The sequence below is a fragment of the Silene latifolia genome, unplaced genomic scaffold, assembly GCF_048544455.1.
Source record: "Silene latifolia isolate original U9 population unplaced genomic scaffold, ASM4854445v1 scaffold_73, whole genome shotgun sequence".
Classification (NCBI taxonomy): Eukaryota; Viridiplantae; Streptophyta; class Magnoliopsida; order Caryophyllales; family Caryophyllaceae; genus Silene; species Silene latifolia.
The window spans coordinates 1,106,949-1,121,312 of NW_027413640.1; the positions used below are offsets into that span (position 1 = coordinate 1,106,949).

The following is a 14,364-nucleotide window of genomic DNA, read 5'->3' on the forward strand; positions in this document are numbered from 1 at the left end:
TAATTGGGACGGAGGCGGTAACATCAAACCGGTTGTTGTACCCAAAATGCCATTAAGAAAAGCACAAAATTTTTGGAGAGACGGTCTCTCATTAGTGTAAAAAAAGTGTCGTAGATAATTTACCAACCGTTGCACTAATCTAGGTAGCACGGACACTTCTCTGAATCAGTCGTCCGGTGTCCGACACCGTGTCGGACACCGACACTCCTCGGACACACGCCAAAACGTGTCGGACGCCTATAAAGCCGTGTCTCTAACTTTCAACATTTATTTGGGCACGTGTCCGACACGTGTTCATGGTATTTGGGCAGTGTCCGACGCGTGTTCATAACATTTGGACATCATTTGGGGTGAATGATGTTCTTTATACGGAAAATGAGCGGTTGAAATAGCTTGATTAGAAGATGAGTTTTGATGAAAATTGAAATGAGTTATAATTATGGATAAGTTTTACCTTTACTTATTTAAATTTAATATCAAATACTTTTATAAAAATAAAATCGAATGTTTATAATTATAAAATATACTCATATTTTATTAAATTTATATAACGCGTCCCGTGTCCTAAATTTCATGGGATGCAGTATCACATGTCCGTGTTGTGTTCGTATCCGTATCTGTGTCCGTGTCCGTTTTGATGCTACACAGGCACTAATAACCCAAAACCTGAACCAAACATTTTCCCTCCCATTTTACCCAATTCCTTCTCCTTCACCTTTCTCCTCAAAATGCCCATTTTTGTTAATACAAACCTCACAAAATCACCATTTTATTCCCATTTTACCCCTCTCTTTCCACCATCACCGCCATACCCACCTCCTAATTTTTACCAGGTAAAAGTAATTCAAGATTCTCTTTTTGAATATTTTGGTTACTTTTAATTTGTGGGTATGTCCTAATAATGTCATATTTGTTTTATTTATTTAATTGTTAGAAACTTGTACTGTATAATGCAATGTTGATCAAATTTATTGTAAAATGCATTACTTTGACTTTGTTGCGCCTTTTTTTTGATTTATTTTGATATCTTCATACATTGGAAGACATCATTCAGGAAAATATTAGATTTCTAGCATTTATGTTTTTAGGTGAAAAATGTAATTATGGCGACATCGATCCATTTACCTTTGCAAAGTTAGCCATACCTCGGTTTTGTTCTTTAAATTAGCGTTTCAGTTGTTAAAATGGTTACCACCCCTCTGCAAATTGGCTTTTTCATTGTTTTCGTATGAATGTATGATTCAAGCTTATGCTTTTTCTTTTTTATATTCACATTTTTCTTGTTTTAGATTATTGGTTATTCCATTGATTTAATTTAAATTAATTTTCCTTTTCTTTTTGATTATTGTTATTATTGCAGCTTGGAGATTAAAATGAATTTTGCCTCTAATTAGTTGATACTCCCTCTGTCCCGATCATTTGTTTACCTTACCTTTGGTTTTGCCACAAAGACAAGGAAAGAGGAGAGAACCAATTATTTGATAACAAATGGACCAAATTAAGTGTAGAGGATCAAATTGTTCATCAAAAGCATACCCAAAATAGAAAGGTAAACAATTGTCTAAGATACTTAAAAATGGAATAGGTAAACAAATGACCGGGATGGATGGAGTATTTTCCAATGTTATTGTTGTACTCCGTAGCACTACTCTTAGAGCGTCAACAATGATTGTTCTTATTTCTTAGGTTCTTGAATAAAGACAACTAAACATCCCAAGTTCTTCAATTGTTTTGTGCAATGGGTTTGCAATAATAAGAACTAGTTCTTCGTCGAGAACAAATCAGTAGGTCCATTTTAAAAAAATGGGAGGTTCTTCCATCGTTGAGCAAGTTCTTAGATTTTGGCATTGGTGAAAAATGACGAGTTCCTATAGTTTGAGATATTACTGCTTTGCCGTCAATCTGATATCACATTTTGTGCTGCTGAGATCTCATGTCTCGTCTTCTAGTGTTGTAAGAAGTTGTCAGGTCGTCGTCTTTTATTTGGTGGATCCAATCTGAAAGGTCATTATGTCATATACGGAGTGGTTGTTTCTAGGCTTTAGCTTGTGGTAAAACCTATACTGAAAGTCCTTACCCTCAAAAGTTTTCTAAGAAGAAAACAAGTTATAATGTTTGTGATGTGTTGGTTCTGAAACTGATGGTAGCTGTCGTACTTCAATTGCAGGTAGTCGGGGATGAGATTTATTGACAGAAAAAGAAACATGGTGATGACTTTGAATGGGTGCAACGATCTTTTAGCTTAATATCTCAACTATCTCATGTTACAGTGAGTATCGTCTCTTAGAGCTGTAAAATCCACTGTTAAGCATTGATTTCTCTGCTTTTGAATCTCCTATTTCTTTTTTTTTCTTTTTTTCTTTTTCTTTTTTTTTTTTTCTGTTTTATGCTCTATACTTCGATAATAGTTACCTTCATTCCAAGTGAGCCCTCAATTATTCTTAGAAACTAGTTCCACTTATTATGTTAGTTCTTTTTTTTTTTTTTTTTTTTTTTTTTTTTTTTTTTCACGGGAGGGATAGTAATTTTGTGCTTATAACATTGTTTGAAACTGGAATTTGAATTTTTGAAAATATCTCGTAACAAAGATTGTTCCTAGTTCTTCACAGGGTTATCGAATTCATAATACGCATAATTCGAATTCGCAATTCGCTCAAAATAGGGAATCCAATACGCAAAGTATTACAAAAAAAAAAAGTTATTCGCGAATTCGTAATTACTAATACGCTTATAAGAGTTCTTAATTACATTCTGAATCAGGATATTTTCTTACAATTAATTTTTTTGTTTTAGTATTTTATAATATATTTGCTTTTGAAAATAGATCGTCTCACAGTGTGAGACCGTCGTAAGACCGTCTTATTGTAAAATTTGGGTAGCTGTTTATGACTATTAGTCCTTACTCAATATTCCCAAAGGAAATGCCTAGAATTTTAAAGGGTAAAGACTAAAAGACTCCCTAAAATAGGCAAATTCATATTGAATTTTTAGTTTTTAATACACGAATCGAACTTTAGGAATTCACTAATTTTAATATATAATTCGTGAATTAGTGCGAATTAATTCGAAAACGAATTGCGAATTAATACGCGCGTATTAATTCGCAATTCATTAATTCGCAATTCGCACCCTAGGCCAGCGAATTAGGTAGGTAACCCTGGTTCTTCATACTTAAATACCCTCTAATCGCCCTTATACTAAAAGAATAAGAGATCTTCAAGATTTTCCCGCCTAAATGAATTTGGCTATAATTGGGCTTTCATTATATCATATCTGTAATTGGGCTTTTATTATATTATATTTGTAATTAGGCTTTCATTATATTATATCGTCTATAATTGGATTACACTGAACTTTCCCCTTTCCACCGATTAATACAAAACATTAATAACAATAAATTTTACAATTAAATTTCAAATTGAGTTAAATATTAGTTGTATATTCCGTAATTGTTATTTTCTTTAATATTCCTATCGAAAAACCGCGCATTCGCGCGGGATCTATACTAGTCATCTATAATGTAGTTAGATACTATTTCAGTAACGTTGCTTAAAGAGGGTCTGATGATGGGTGTCTTATTGAGAGAACCGAAAGGATTTATCTTCTATGATAATTTTGGTTTGTTACTGTAGTACTAGGTAGTATCCCGCGCGACCTGTTTGAAAACTTTATTATTATAATTGAAAAAAAATAATATAATTCATATATGAACTTTAATATCTTTACTTATAAATAAAAATAAATTAACTTTCTTAACTATTATTTTCTTAGGTTTAACTTCAATGTTTTAAAATAAAATACATACAGTTTTAATTATAGCTAATACTCCCTCTATTATTCTTTATATGTCGTTTTAGGTGATTAAAAATTTTACTCTTTATATGTCGTTTTACATTTCCTATGAACTCTCTCTCTTATTAGAATTGTAAATTAATCATGGGTTCTTAATTATATCCCATGCAAACCTTTTTTTTCATTGGTTTACGATAAAGAAGTTCACTATGAGTTGTAAAATTTCAACCATTTTGCTCATTCCAAAGCTCTATTTAAATGCTTAATTAATGTCATCATCACACTTAATCCATTTTCTTAATAGTTGTGCTTTTTCCTAAAACGATATATAATGAATAATGGAGGGAGTAAGTGATAATTCTATTCATGATAAACGTTATTATATAAATAATTTTGTGACTTATAAAATATCATATTAATTAAAATAAATGTATTCGAATAATGCAACAATTAACATTAAGTTTTTAAGTTAGATCATTTCACAATACGTTATGATCCAAATCAATTAATATTGGTTCAAAACGATGTGAATATAATTTGATGCATTTTTCAATTTTTAATGTATAACGTGTGATATTTATGTATTAAACATATAGGGTCAAAGCTCAACTTATTCGAATGTTTTGGTTGTGTTGCATATACTATGTGTCAAACAACATATTTATAAGAAATTTGTACCTTTTTTTTTAAATAACTACATATAAAATAGGGTTAAATGATAAACAAACCAATATAAGGACCTTTTTTCATAATCGGTATCAACATAATCAATAATTAGTAATCAATACCAAAATATTAACTTTTTTCTACGATAGGTATGAAGTCACCTGAAAAATCATCTTAACCTACTCGAAAAAGTCCAAAAAGCCATCATTCAAGTACAAATCTCCACTCCTTATCACATTATTTAAAACCTCTTAAATCTCAAATGTATTTAATTTGTCCAATATAATTTTTTCATTATCACATCATAAAAAACTTATCTCTTAGTAGTTATCTTTAAATTTTGTTTTTAATAAATACAATGACTTTAAATATATTTTTCTTGATGGATTTAATGGTTTATGTATTCTAACTTTCTCAAAATGTTTTTCTTTAAGTAAATGTAACGCATTGTAAGACACTCACTTTAATCATCTATACATATCAAAATAAATATAATGAAAAGTATACTCAATTTAAAGCATTTTTCGCAATAAAGGTAATGATTTATATTTTAGAATTTTTATCAATTTTTTTATATAAATCTAAAATTAAATCACCGTAATTGTTATATGTAATTTTATAATACATTTATTAGTACTTTGCGAAGATTTATGTAGCATTTATTATGTTTATATTTAATGTTCAGCTGTAATTAATACTTGTATTTAATGCTGGGTTGACACGTGTCGCATCCACAGCGCTTCAACCCAGTTTTATATATATATATGTATGTATATATATATATGTATGTATATATATATATATGTATGTATATATATATATATGGTGAAACAGAGATCGAAAACACTTTTCGTGGAAGTGTTGATTGACCCAGAACAGCAGCGGGTGCATCTAATCCATAAAGTGATCGTAAATTTGTAAAGCGTACCTCTGAAAGTATGAAATAATGTCCAAAGAACATGTTGTTTAACCTGCTGCATCCGCTGTTCCGATTTGGATTTCTCCGACTCAAGTATTTTACGGGCAAGTTCATTTTTGGATGCATCGACTAGAGTTCTGTTAAAAGCTATGCGATATGCCCATTCGGTGGGCCTGTGCTCTGTTTGTTTTCAGGTCACTTGTTGTAAACTATCTGCAGTTCTGGCAACCTCTTTGCCAGTCCCAATTAGTGTGCGGAATTCCATCCGGGAAATCCGTTCTTTGTTTGTAATTTATCCTTACTGGTCTGTAAGCCTGGCAACAGGCTAACTATGTGTACTAGTTTGTCCTTTAATATAATGGTTTATTATTGTCAAAAAAAAAAAAAAAATATATAAGATAAGATAGTTTGGACATTAACAGTAACGTCAATGTTCAGCTTTTATAAGTCTGATTTGCTTCTTAGGTAACTCAATCTGCTTGATGAAAGAGTAGTATATTTAAGAGTAGAATCCATATGTCTTGATGTGGCCTTATTCAAACATTTTCAGCCTAGTTGGACATTAGAAGTAACATCAATTTTTAGTTTTTACAAGTCTGATTTGCCTTATGCCGCCTTATCCCAACATTTTCTTTCTTTCTTCACCCTTTCAATGGATTATCCATACAACAGATTTCAAAACGCTCCCATTTCCTTCTCAATTTCTCTCTTTTCAAACATAGTGTTTGTTATGAGACACATAGCTTGGGATGGGAAGTGAAGAAGGGTACATGTCTTATGAGCTGTGAGCTGAAAGATCACCATCTCATATATCATCCTTATTTCTGTCCAGGTTACTAAGCTATCAAGTCGTGAATTTAAGATGCTACATACTGCACTTTATTGAAATTCTTATTTCGTTTCTCATGTGATGTATTAACTATGGAGGAAACAGAGTCTACAATACTTGTATTAAATTTTATGATTAATGGTTACTAAGATTTAACCCTTGTATAATGCATGAATTTCTTCTTACACAGAAGTTTTTATTGATGTCTATGTATAGTGGTTTGAGCTAGTGCTATGGTTGGATCCCGAACATGGTTTGGCGGAATTCTTCATCGAACAGGTCTTAGGCGTCACGGAAGTGAAAGATTTCTTGATTACCAGTTAAGTCCCATTCAGGTAAAAGGAACTGTTTATATATTGAGGTCTTCATTTTTAATTTAAATCATTCATGAATAAATACTGGATACACTTTGAAGGTGCTATTGGTGTTTTAAAGTGGTAGGACTATCAACACTAGGTATTTACGGAATATGACCAGCATGCTCATGGCAAGTTGATTCATGTGGTTTTCCTTGTATCTTATTGAAACCTATTTGCATCTTTCTCCTCTTCGGAGCACACATTGCATCTTTTGGAGGAGATGTGTAGTAGACATTTGGCAATTGACCCATTAAACTAAACCACATATAAGAAGCATTGTTAATTATGTCAACAACTCATTGGTTTTGTTACAACAAAAACACTTGTGCTACTAAGATTAAATATAACATCATTTAACAACCATTAATATTACTCTGTATTTATATCCCTGAAAAAGGGGTATGCTAAAGACTATTTTGTATATTTTTGGCCTTTTCAAATCTTACAGAAGACGTGCTCGATGGCAACCTGTGTTGTTGATGCTATTTTTCATTTTGTTCTTAAAAACTTCATAATAAAGTAATAAATCCATTCAAGTCAAAGTAGCTTTGTGTAATTTGTTTTGGCTTTTGGCAGGAGCTAAGGCTTCAAAGGCTCCAAGATCGACTGCAAGTACCGTTCGACGAAAATCGGCCGGATCACCAAGTATGGTCCTCTTTTTGAAGTGTGTTTGTAACTTTCTATGTGTGGTCTATATGTATTTTTTAGATGGTGTTGTCTGTTTCATATGGTTTAAATCTTGGAAGATATCCAACCACTACGTTATACTTTTGAAAGTGCACATTAATGAAAGAAGACGTAGTTATCACTTGAATGGCATGGAGTTACTTCTTCTATTGCCGATTAGGTTTGGGAAAAACCATCCTTTAGGCTGATTGATTATTCGCTCTCATGAGTCCTGACCTAGGCTCAATGGATCATAATAAGTTTCGTAGTCCTTTCCAAATTTGATGTAAAAAAAATAATAGTTAGAAAATTAGACCATAATGTTTGAATAAAAGCATCCTCTACATAAACCTTTTCTGAATGTGGACCAATCCTGCATTTGTCTGTTGCTTCTTCAATATTCATAAAAATTGTGCTTGGAGCATTTTTGAAAGCACTATCCCTTTATTTGATTAGTTTTGATTCCTGATTCTGAAAGTATAGTTCTGTACTCTTAAATTTTGCATGGTTTGCTTTATTCCTCATATTAATTCCATGGTATTAAATGGCAAAAAATGTTATCAAAGTATCGTCTCGTAGACCATGAATAGTGCAATGGATAGTTTAGAATGGATGGCAGGGAGTAGTACATTATTACCGTGACTAAATCCATACAAACGGCTATTTTTCGACAAAAGTATCAGGGACTTGTGTCTTTTTTGAGGAAAAAGAGGTTATAACTCTTAAGGGACTTGTTAAAGAGAAGTGATAACACAAAAGATAGACTTCAATCATGAAAATGAACTCGATTTTCAAATCTTAAAGACATGATGAAAATTTGATGTATTTGGTAAACTTATGGTAATTCTGGTTGCATTAATAGTTACCCGTTACACTACATTCATGACAGCTTGATACCAGTATATTATAATTGTTACATCAACAACCACTGATACCACATTTTTATACCATGATTGTCTGACATCTATTTTACTACTCATGGAAAATGTGAAAGCTCTGACACATCTCTATTCACATACATTTTTGGGGAATCTTCTCTTAGTGATCCACACATTCTATTCTATGTTACCCGGACTTGGTCGAAGGGTCTGACATGGATGTGCCTCGTAATGTGGGACTCAGCGATTTTGTGAAAAATTCTAATGGTTGAGCAAGTGAGGGACACAATCTAATAGAAGTAGAGAATATCATGTATATTGTTATTTTTCATGCCTTTTCCGTTCTTGTCTTCTGGTACAAAAATCCCAATAGTTGCTAGAATTGAAAATACGCCAGCGTGTTGTCCGCAGTCTTAATTGATGCTTCCAATGCCAACCACTTTGCTCCTTTTGATGCAGGAAGCTCTGAGAGCATTGTGGGATACTGCATTTCCAAGTGTTCGTCTCAATGGTATGATCTCGGAGCAATGGAAAGATATGGGCTGGCAGGGTCCGAATCCATCGACAGACTTCAGGTACATTTATCTCTCTACCTAATTAGTCTAGAAGACTTGTGATTTGTAGTAACCGTAGACCACGTCATCCCACTGATGGCTGCACTTTTTCATATTTAGGAATTTGTTTGATGGATTGATAAAGTAGGTGAAAGAGATAACTTCCATCTTTATTACGGAGTACTAATTTTCTGTATTTGAAGGTTTTTTGGCTTTAAATCTAGCTGCTTCACTAAAGAATTTATAATTGCTAATCAATTTTATTTGGTTATTATCGTTACGTCACATGTTATTCTCAATAACAGATAAAAACGAAAAACGAATGATCATCCACTACTTCATGAAAAAGAAGAGCAAAATTTTTTTGAACTATTTTTAATTTAGTCCATTATATCCCAAACCCAATCGTATACTATGTTCTGGACCAGTCGGAATCGAAGTTTTATCCATTGGGGTAAATAATTTGATTGAAGTAAAATATTGTCGGACTATTATTGTAGCCCCTTTTATTTTTTAGAGAAAGAGACCAAATAGTTTCCATAGTTGAATAAATATTTTCGTCTTAATTATAATGTAAACGATGTTACTCCTTATCGACCTTGCAACTATTGTCAACAGGGGATGCGGTTTCATTTCACTGGAAACACTGCTCTTTTTTGGACGAACATATCCAGTAGGCTTTCTGCTCCTCAACATCGTTTTATATTGACTGCAATTGTTGATTACAATTGATTAGATTGCTTCAGGTTATGGTTTTGATTTCTTTCTTCACACACTTTATGTCGTACGTGTCTGCTTGTGAATGCAGATTTCTTTTCATAGGTTACTGTTCAAGGAAGATGGCGATCGAGCAACGTGGGAATACCCATTTGCTGTTGCTGGGATCAATATAACATTTATGCTCATTCAGATGTTGGACCTATTTTCAGGTCTGCTTGTGAATGCAGATTTCTTTTTATGTGTGTTGATTTTCTTTGGCACTGAATTTTCAAGTGTGGTAGGCTTTATTTGACAGAGCTTTCGACATTCTGCGATGCCGTTGGAAGTCATTTGGCCACCTTGACTTGTCAGTGTGTCTTTGCCATTGCGTTTTATTTAGTAACAATTAGTGCACGTTATGGCAGGAAAACTGCGGTCAGTATTCATTTTATCTTGCACAAAGAGTATTGTAAAACGAATCTTATTGTGAGGCAGTAGTCTTTGTTTATATTGAGAAATTTGGAGGGGTTAACTAAAAAACAGGGTCCTGAATTTTGCAGAAATTCAAGATGAGCACCTGAACTTTACGTGTTTACCTTTGAGGCAATATATTGAAGCAATATATACCCTCGAAAATCAATTTAAAAGTGACTATAGGCACATTTGCCAGTATATTATCTGATTTAATTACAAGAATAATGGGAGTGAGTTTGTGTGTGTGTGTGTGTGTGAAACTTGCTATATATGAAATGTATACTATCAAATCAAACTGCACAAAAAGGAATATGTATACTACAACTCAATGGATCAGAGGGAGTAGTAACGTAACTTTTTTCGTTATACAAACTAGAAAATATACTTCTTGTCACTTGGACGTAATATAAAACATGTTACTGACTGACTTGGTATAACTGATTGCAGATAAGCCCAAATGTAGACCAGGCGTAAATTTTGTCAAAATGCTTGGGGGTGAGTTACCTCCAAATATCATAACTTCAGTTCAACAATCTAAGTTCCGCTGTTCTTTCCTCCCAACATTAATTTGATTTGGTATGACTGATTGCAGAAGATGAAGAGTCGTTCGATGTTCTATTTTGCATCGCATTTGAGATGATGGATGCTCAGTGGCTGGCTATGCATGCTTCTTATATGCAGTTCAATGTACTCAAGTCCTACTCCTTACTTGGTTTTTGCTAATAAAAACCCGGCCCTCTGTTAGAAATGGCAAAACTTACCGACATGAATAAATTGATTAGATTTAGACAGACCTGAACCTGAAGTAGGCACGAACTGAACAACTCAAAGTAGACACAAACCGAATTGACTTGATCCAAAAAGTACTCAAGCCCAATTGTGTAATAAAAAAAAAAAAAAAAAAAAAAGGTGACCTAAGTTCTCGCCTACGGAGTAGTAAACAATAAAAACATCAATAGGCATGACCCGAGTTGACTGAATTTAGGCCTTATTAACCTAACTCATGAATGGACTCAACAATAAAAACATCAATAGGCATTGACCTATCCAAACCTGGCCATATTGGAGATGTCTTAGAGCACAGCACAACCAAACTAACATGCCAAATGACCCCTATGTTAGTTCTACCCTTTGTTCAATCATTCCTCCGTCTCTGATATTCTGTAAGCTGCTCTTTTGTCCAGGAGGTACTTCAAGCAACGCGTACACAGCTGGAAAGAGAGTTGTCTCTGGATGATGTTCATAGAATACAAGATCTACCAGCTTACAACCTCTTATATAAATAGGCATTTAGAATCTTCTTGGCTGGATTTGGGCATCATTCAATGAGCAAGGTATTAGAAATTTCTTGGGATTCAATTGACAGTGAAAATTCCCTAGCTCATTTTGAGCCAGGTTGACTAGCGTTCATGAGTGAGAAGTTGATAATTTGTTTATCGTGTGAACATAATCCCGGCATAGATCAGAAGACAACTTTTGTGTTTTCAACGCAGGTGTTAGACTGGCCACATTGAGCCCTTATACTCCACCCCCAACGGAAGCCTTTAGTGCACTAGGCTGTTGTGGAAACGCACAAGTTTGATGTTGTAATATGTATATACTTATTTTTTCTGGTAATCCAAACTAGTGGTTTAGTACCATTCGTAGAGAAGCACCCTTTGTAGATGGTAAGTTAGTGGCACACATACAGAGACCTGGTTCGCGGCTTACTAAGGTAACTGATGCTCTGATGTGTGTTAATGGCTGTTGGAAATATGCTAAGCACTATTTTGTCGGACAATTTTTTTTTTCAATTATTTGTTTCACTGTGAAATGAGTTTTTTTAGGTAAGAAAACTAGGTTGATCCTCTAGGGTATGGCCAGACTATCTCATCCTTTCGAATGAGGGAGGTAAGTTGAAGCCACCGGCTATCAAACCACCTCGAATCAATGTGAAATGAGTTGAGGCACGATTCATGAATACCATCGCTTAAATAACTTCAGCTTTTCATCGTCTAAAGTCATTGGGGCGGGTGTGTTACGAAAGGGGAAGGGACACAGAAAGGGAAAGAAACACCCTCATTTCCTTTGTTAGTGGTTGTTTATGTCATCATCAATCATTCTCCTACTCCTCTCCTTTCCCCCTAATCCCTCTTACATTCGTTCCCCCCCACCCTGCAAGGCTTTACCATTATTTCCTTTCCCCATCCATTCTATCACTCCCAACCTACCCACCATCACCACCCACTGCCCACATCACTGACGGGCCAACACCAGCGCCGGCGAACCTACTACCGGTCGTTTCCACCTTCAATGGCTAGCACCACCCACCGAACCTGCTCATCCCACCCTACACCCACATTCCAAAGCTAACCATTCTTTCTTACCTTTTCTCATTCCTTTCCTCTAACCAAATGCCTCCTAACTTGTTATTTGTGTAAATCAATCAACAAATAATTTTCTCTATTACATTTGCTATTTTAGTAGTCGAAATATTTAGCGTATATTGAACATTTAAAATTAGAAGAAAATTGAATAAGAAATAAATATTTAAACCACTTTAAGTTTGGAATTCTTATTTTTAGTAATGTAACGCCCTGTCAGAAAGTGGACATTTTGTTGAGTCCAAACTTAAGTTGATTTTGAATGAATGAACATGTCTAACCACTTGTTCCAACTTCATAAACGAGGGTCCATAAGGGTACGATGTTGCCTCTGTTGCCATTTTCTTCAACTGAATTGCCCTTTCCTTCATACCTTTACCCTTATCTCCTCCCATCACTTCATTCACTAACTCCGCCACTTGATCCCTCTTAACATCGGCATCAATCTCGACCCCAACGCCCCATTTTTGGCAACACAGCCAGCAATTGGTTGGCTGATCCGCAAAGAAAGGCCAGCAAATCACTGGCACTCCATTACTTACGCTATCAAGTACTGAGTTCCACCCACAATGTGTCAGAAACCCGCTTATAGACGGGTGACTCAGAACAGCTTTCTGGTCACACCAACTAGCAAGAAATCCTCTTTCTTCTATAACTTGAACAAATTCTTGTGGCAAAATAGCATCTTCACCAATGAAGAGATCAGGTCTAATTATCCAAACAAAGCTTTGTCCACTATCTGCTAGTCCCCAAGCCATTTCGACAATATTTTCCTGATTCATAACAGTAATGCTACCAAAATTTACGTACAGAACCGATTTGGGATCTTTCATATCCAGCCATTCGAGACACTCGGAATCTTCTTTCCATAAGTTGGACCCTATAGAACTTGCCTCTGCTTGGTTGAAAGGAGCTTCTAGAAGTTGGAGCGGACCAACTGAGCAGACAGTCGAGTGAGCCATTTCGGAAATAGCCTGCACAATGTCGTGCTCGAGTGCATCCAATGTGTGGAAAATTATAGGAGCACCTGAATTGCAAACTTTGTCGACTCTGTGCATTAACATATTGAGCAGCGTGTCGTCTTTGTTTGTCGTCCTAACAAAGCTTGGTAGATCTTTTAAACGTATACCTTCCATGGCTGGTATCCCATCTATAACTCTTTCTAGGTATCCATTTGTTAGATCGCCAGTATCTTCAAATAACACAAACAATGTGCTGATTAATTCGGTCGGTAACAATTGTATTTAATTTTAGAACACGAAAAAGCGTACCTTTAAGGGGTACAAGGCCATGATGAATCAAACGTTGATAATGACCGTAACCCAAGAAAGAAGCAGCACTTCCAGTCCAAAAAAACACCAAAGGAATCCCCATATCAGTAGACACTTGTGAAGTAAAGCTCATCGAGCAATCCGACAGTATGAAGCTGACACTGGAAGAAGTCTCATTAATCTTTTGAATAAGCTCCTTGAAGGGTTTATAACAATGCTTATTAGTGGAGGCACTAAGGGAAGGGATATCTTGTGTCTTATTGGGGTCGGAAGGAGGAAGGCCATCGGGGATAGAGGCAAACCGGAAGGAAGGAAGACCGTCAAGAGCATTGGGTCCGCGGGAATGAAGAAGACGATGATGATTGTGGTGGGTGTTGACGAATGTTATGTGGAAATGGAAGTGAGAATGGAGGAGTTTAGCAAGTGATAGCATTGGAGTAATGTGGCCTTGTGCTGGGTATGGGATGCATACTACATGTGTAGGGGTTTTGGGATCTCTCATTCTTGCTACCTTCTTAAGTTCACTAGAATATAAGTAAATAAGTAATGTTTAAGGAGATGGAATTGGAAGTTACCTTAAAATGGGAAGAGGGAGGTGGAAACTTGTACTCCTATACTCTTTGTTTGCATCACTTGGGTGGTACTGGTAGCTGCTCTTTACATGTGTAGGATATTTTGACTTCAACAAATGACGTATATAGTGAGCTAAGCGTATTGTTGGACCACTTATTGGCGGGTTAATGGAGACCACGTTCGGCTTTTGTCGTAACCAGTAGGTAGATGAATAACTAACTAATGACATAACATAAATTTGAAAACAATTCGAAAATTTTAACTAAAATTTCCGTGTTTTTACTAGTCCACCTAAATCCTCCACTATCTATAATAATCCGC

The 14,364-nt window shown here is 35.0% G+C and overlaps 2 protein-coding genes across 5 annotated transcripts; one reads left to right on the forward strand and one right to left on the reverse strand.

The window, feature by feature from the left end:
* Positions 1 to 690: 690 nt before the first annotated feature.
* Positions 691 to 11,476, forward strand: LOC141640165 (uncharacterized). 4 transcript variants are annotated; one of them, XM_074449051.1, is made up of 11 exons: positions 691 to 833; positions 1,361 to 1,549; positions 2,168 to 2,269; positions 6,423 to 6,541; positions 7,142 to 7,210; positions 8,569 to 8,684; positions 9,282 to 9,336; positions 9,472 to 9,592; positions 10,284 to 10,331; positions 10,429 to 10,523; positions 11,021 to 11,476. In XM_074449051.1, the coding sequence occupies exons 4-11, from the start codon at positions 6,440 to 6,442 to the stop codon at positions 11,120 to 11,122; spliced, it is 708 nt and encodes a 235-aa protein (XP_074305152.1). In that variant the 5' UTR covers positions 691 to 833; positions 1,361 to 1,549; positions 2,168 to 2,269; positions 6,423 to 6,439; the 3' UTR covers positions 11,123 to 11,476. The 4 variants fall into 4 exon arrangements, with proteins under 4 accessions (XP_074305152.1, XP_074305151.1, XP_074305150.1 ...); XM_074449050.1 differs by lacking the exon at positions 1,361 to 1,549 and having other exon boundaries at positions 11,021 to 11,170; positions 11,330 to 11,476; XM_074449049.1 differs by lacking the exon at positions 1,361 to 1,549.
* Positions 11,477 to 11,509: 33 nt separating this feature from the next.
* Positions 11,510 to 14,118, reverse strand: LOC141640164 (7-deoxyloganetin glucosyltransferase-like). Its single transcript, XM_074449048.1, has 2 exons — positions 13,471 to 14,118; positions 11,510 to 13,391 (listed from the first exon to the last, which is right to left on the reverse strand). The coding sequence occupies exons 1-2, from the start codon at positions 13,970 to 13,972 to the stop codon at positions 12,397 to 12,399; spliced, it is 1,497 nt and encodes a 498-aa protein (XP_074305149.1). The 5' UTR covers positions 13,973 to 14,118; the 3' UTR covers positions 11,510 to 12,396.
* Between the last annotated feature and the right edge of the window lie 246 nt (positions 14,119 to 14,364).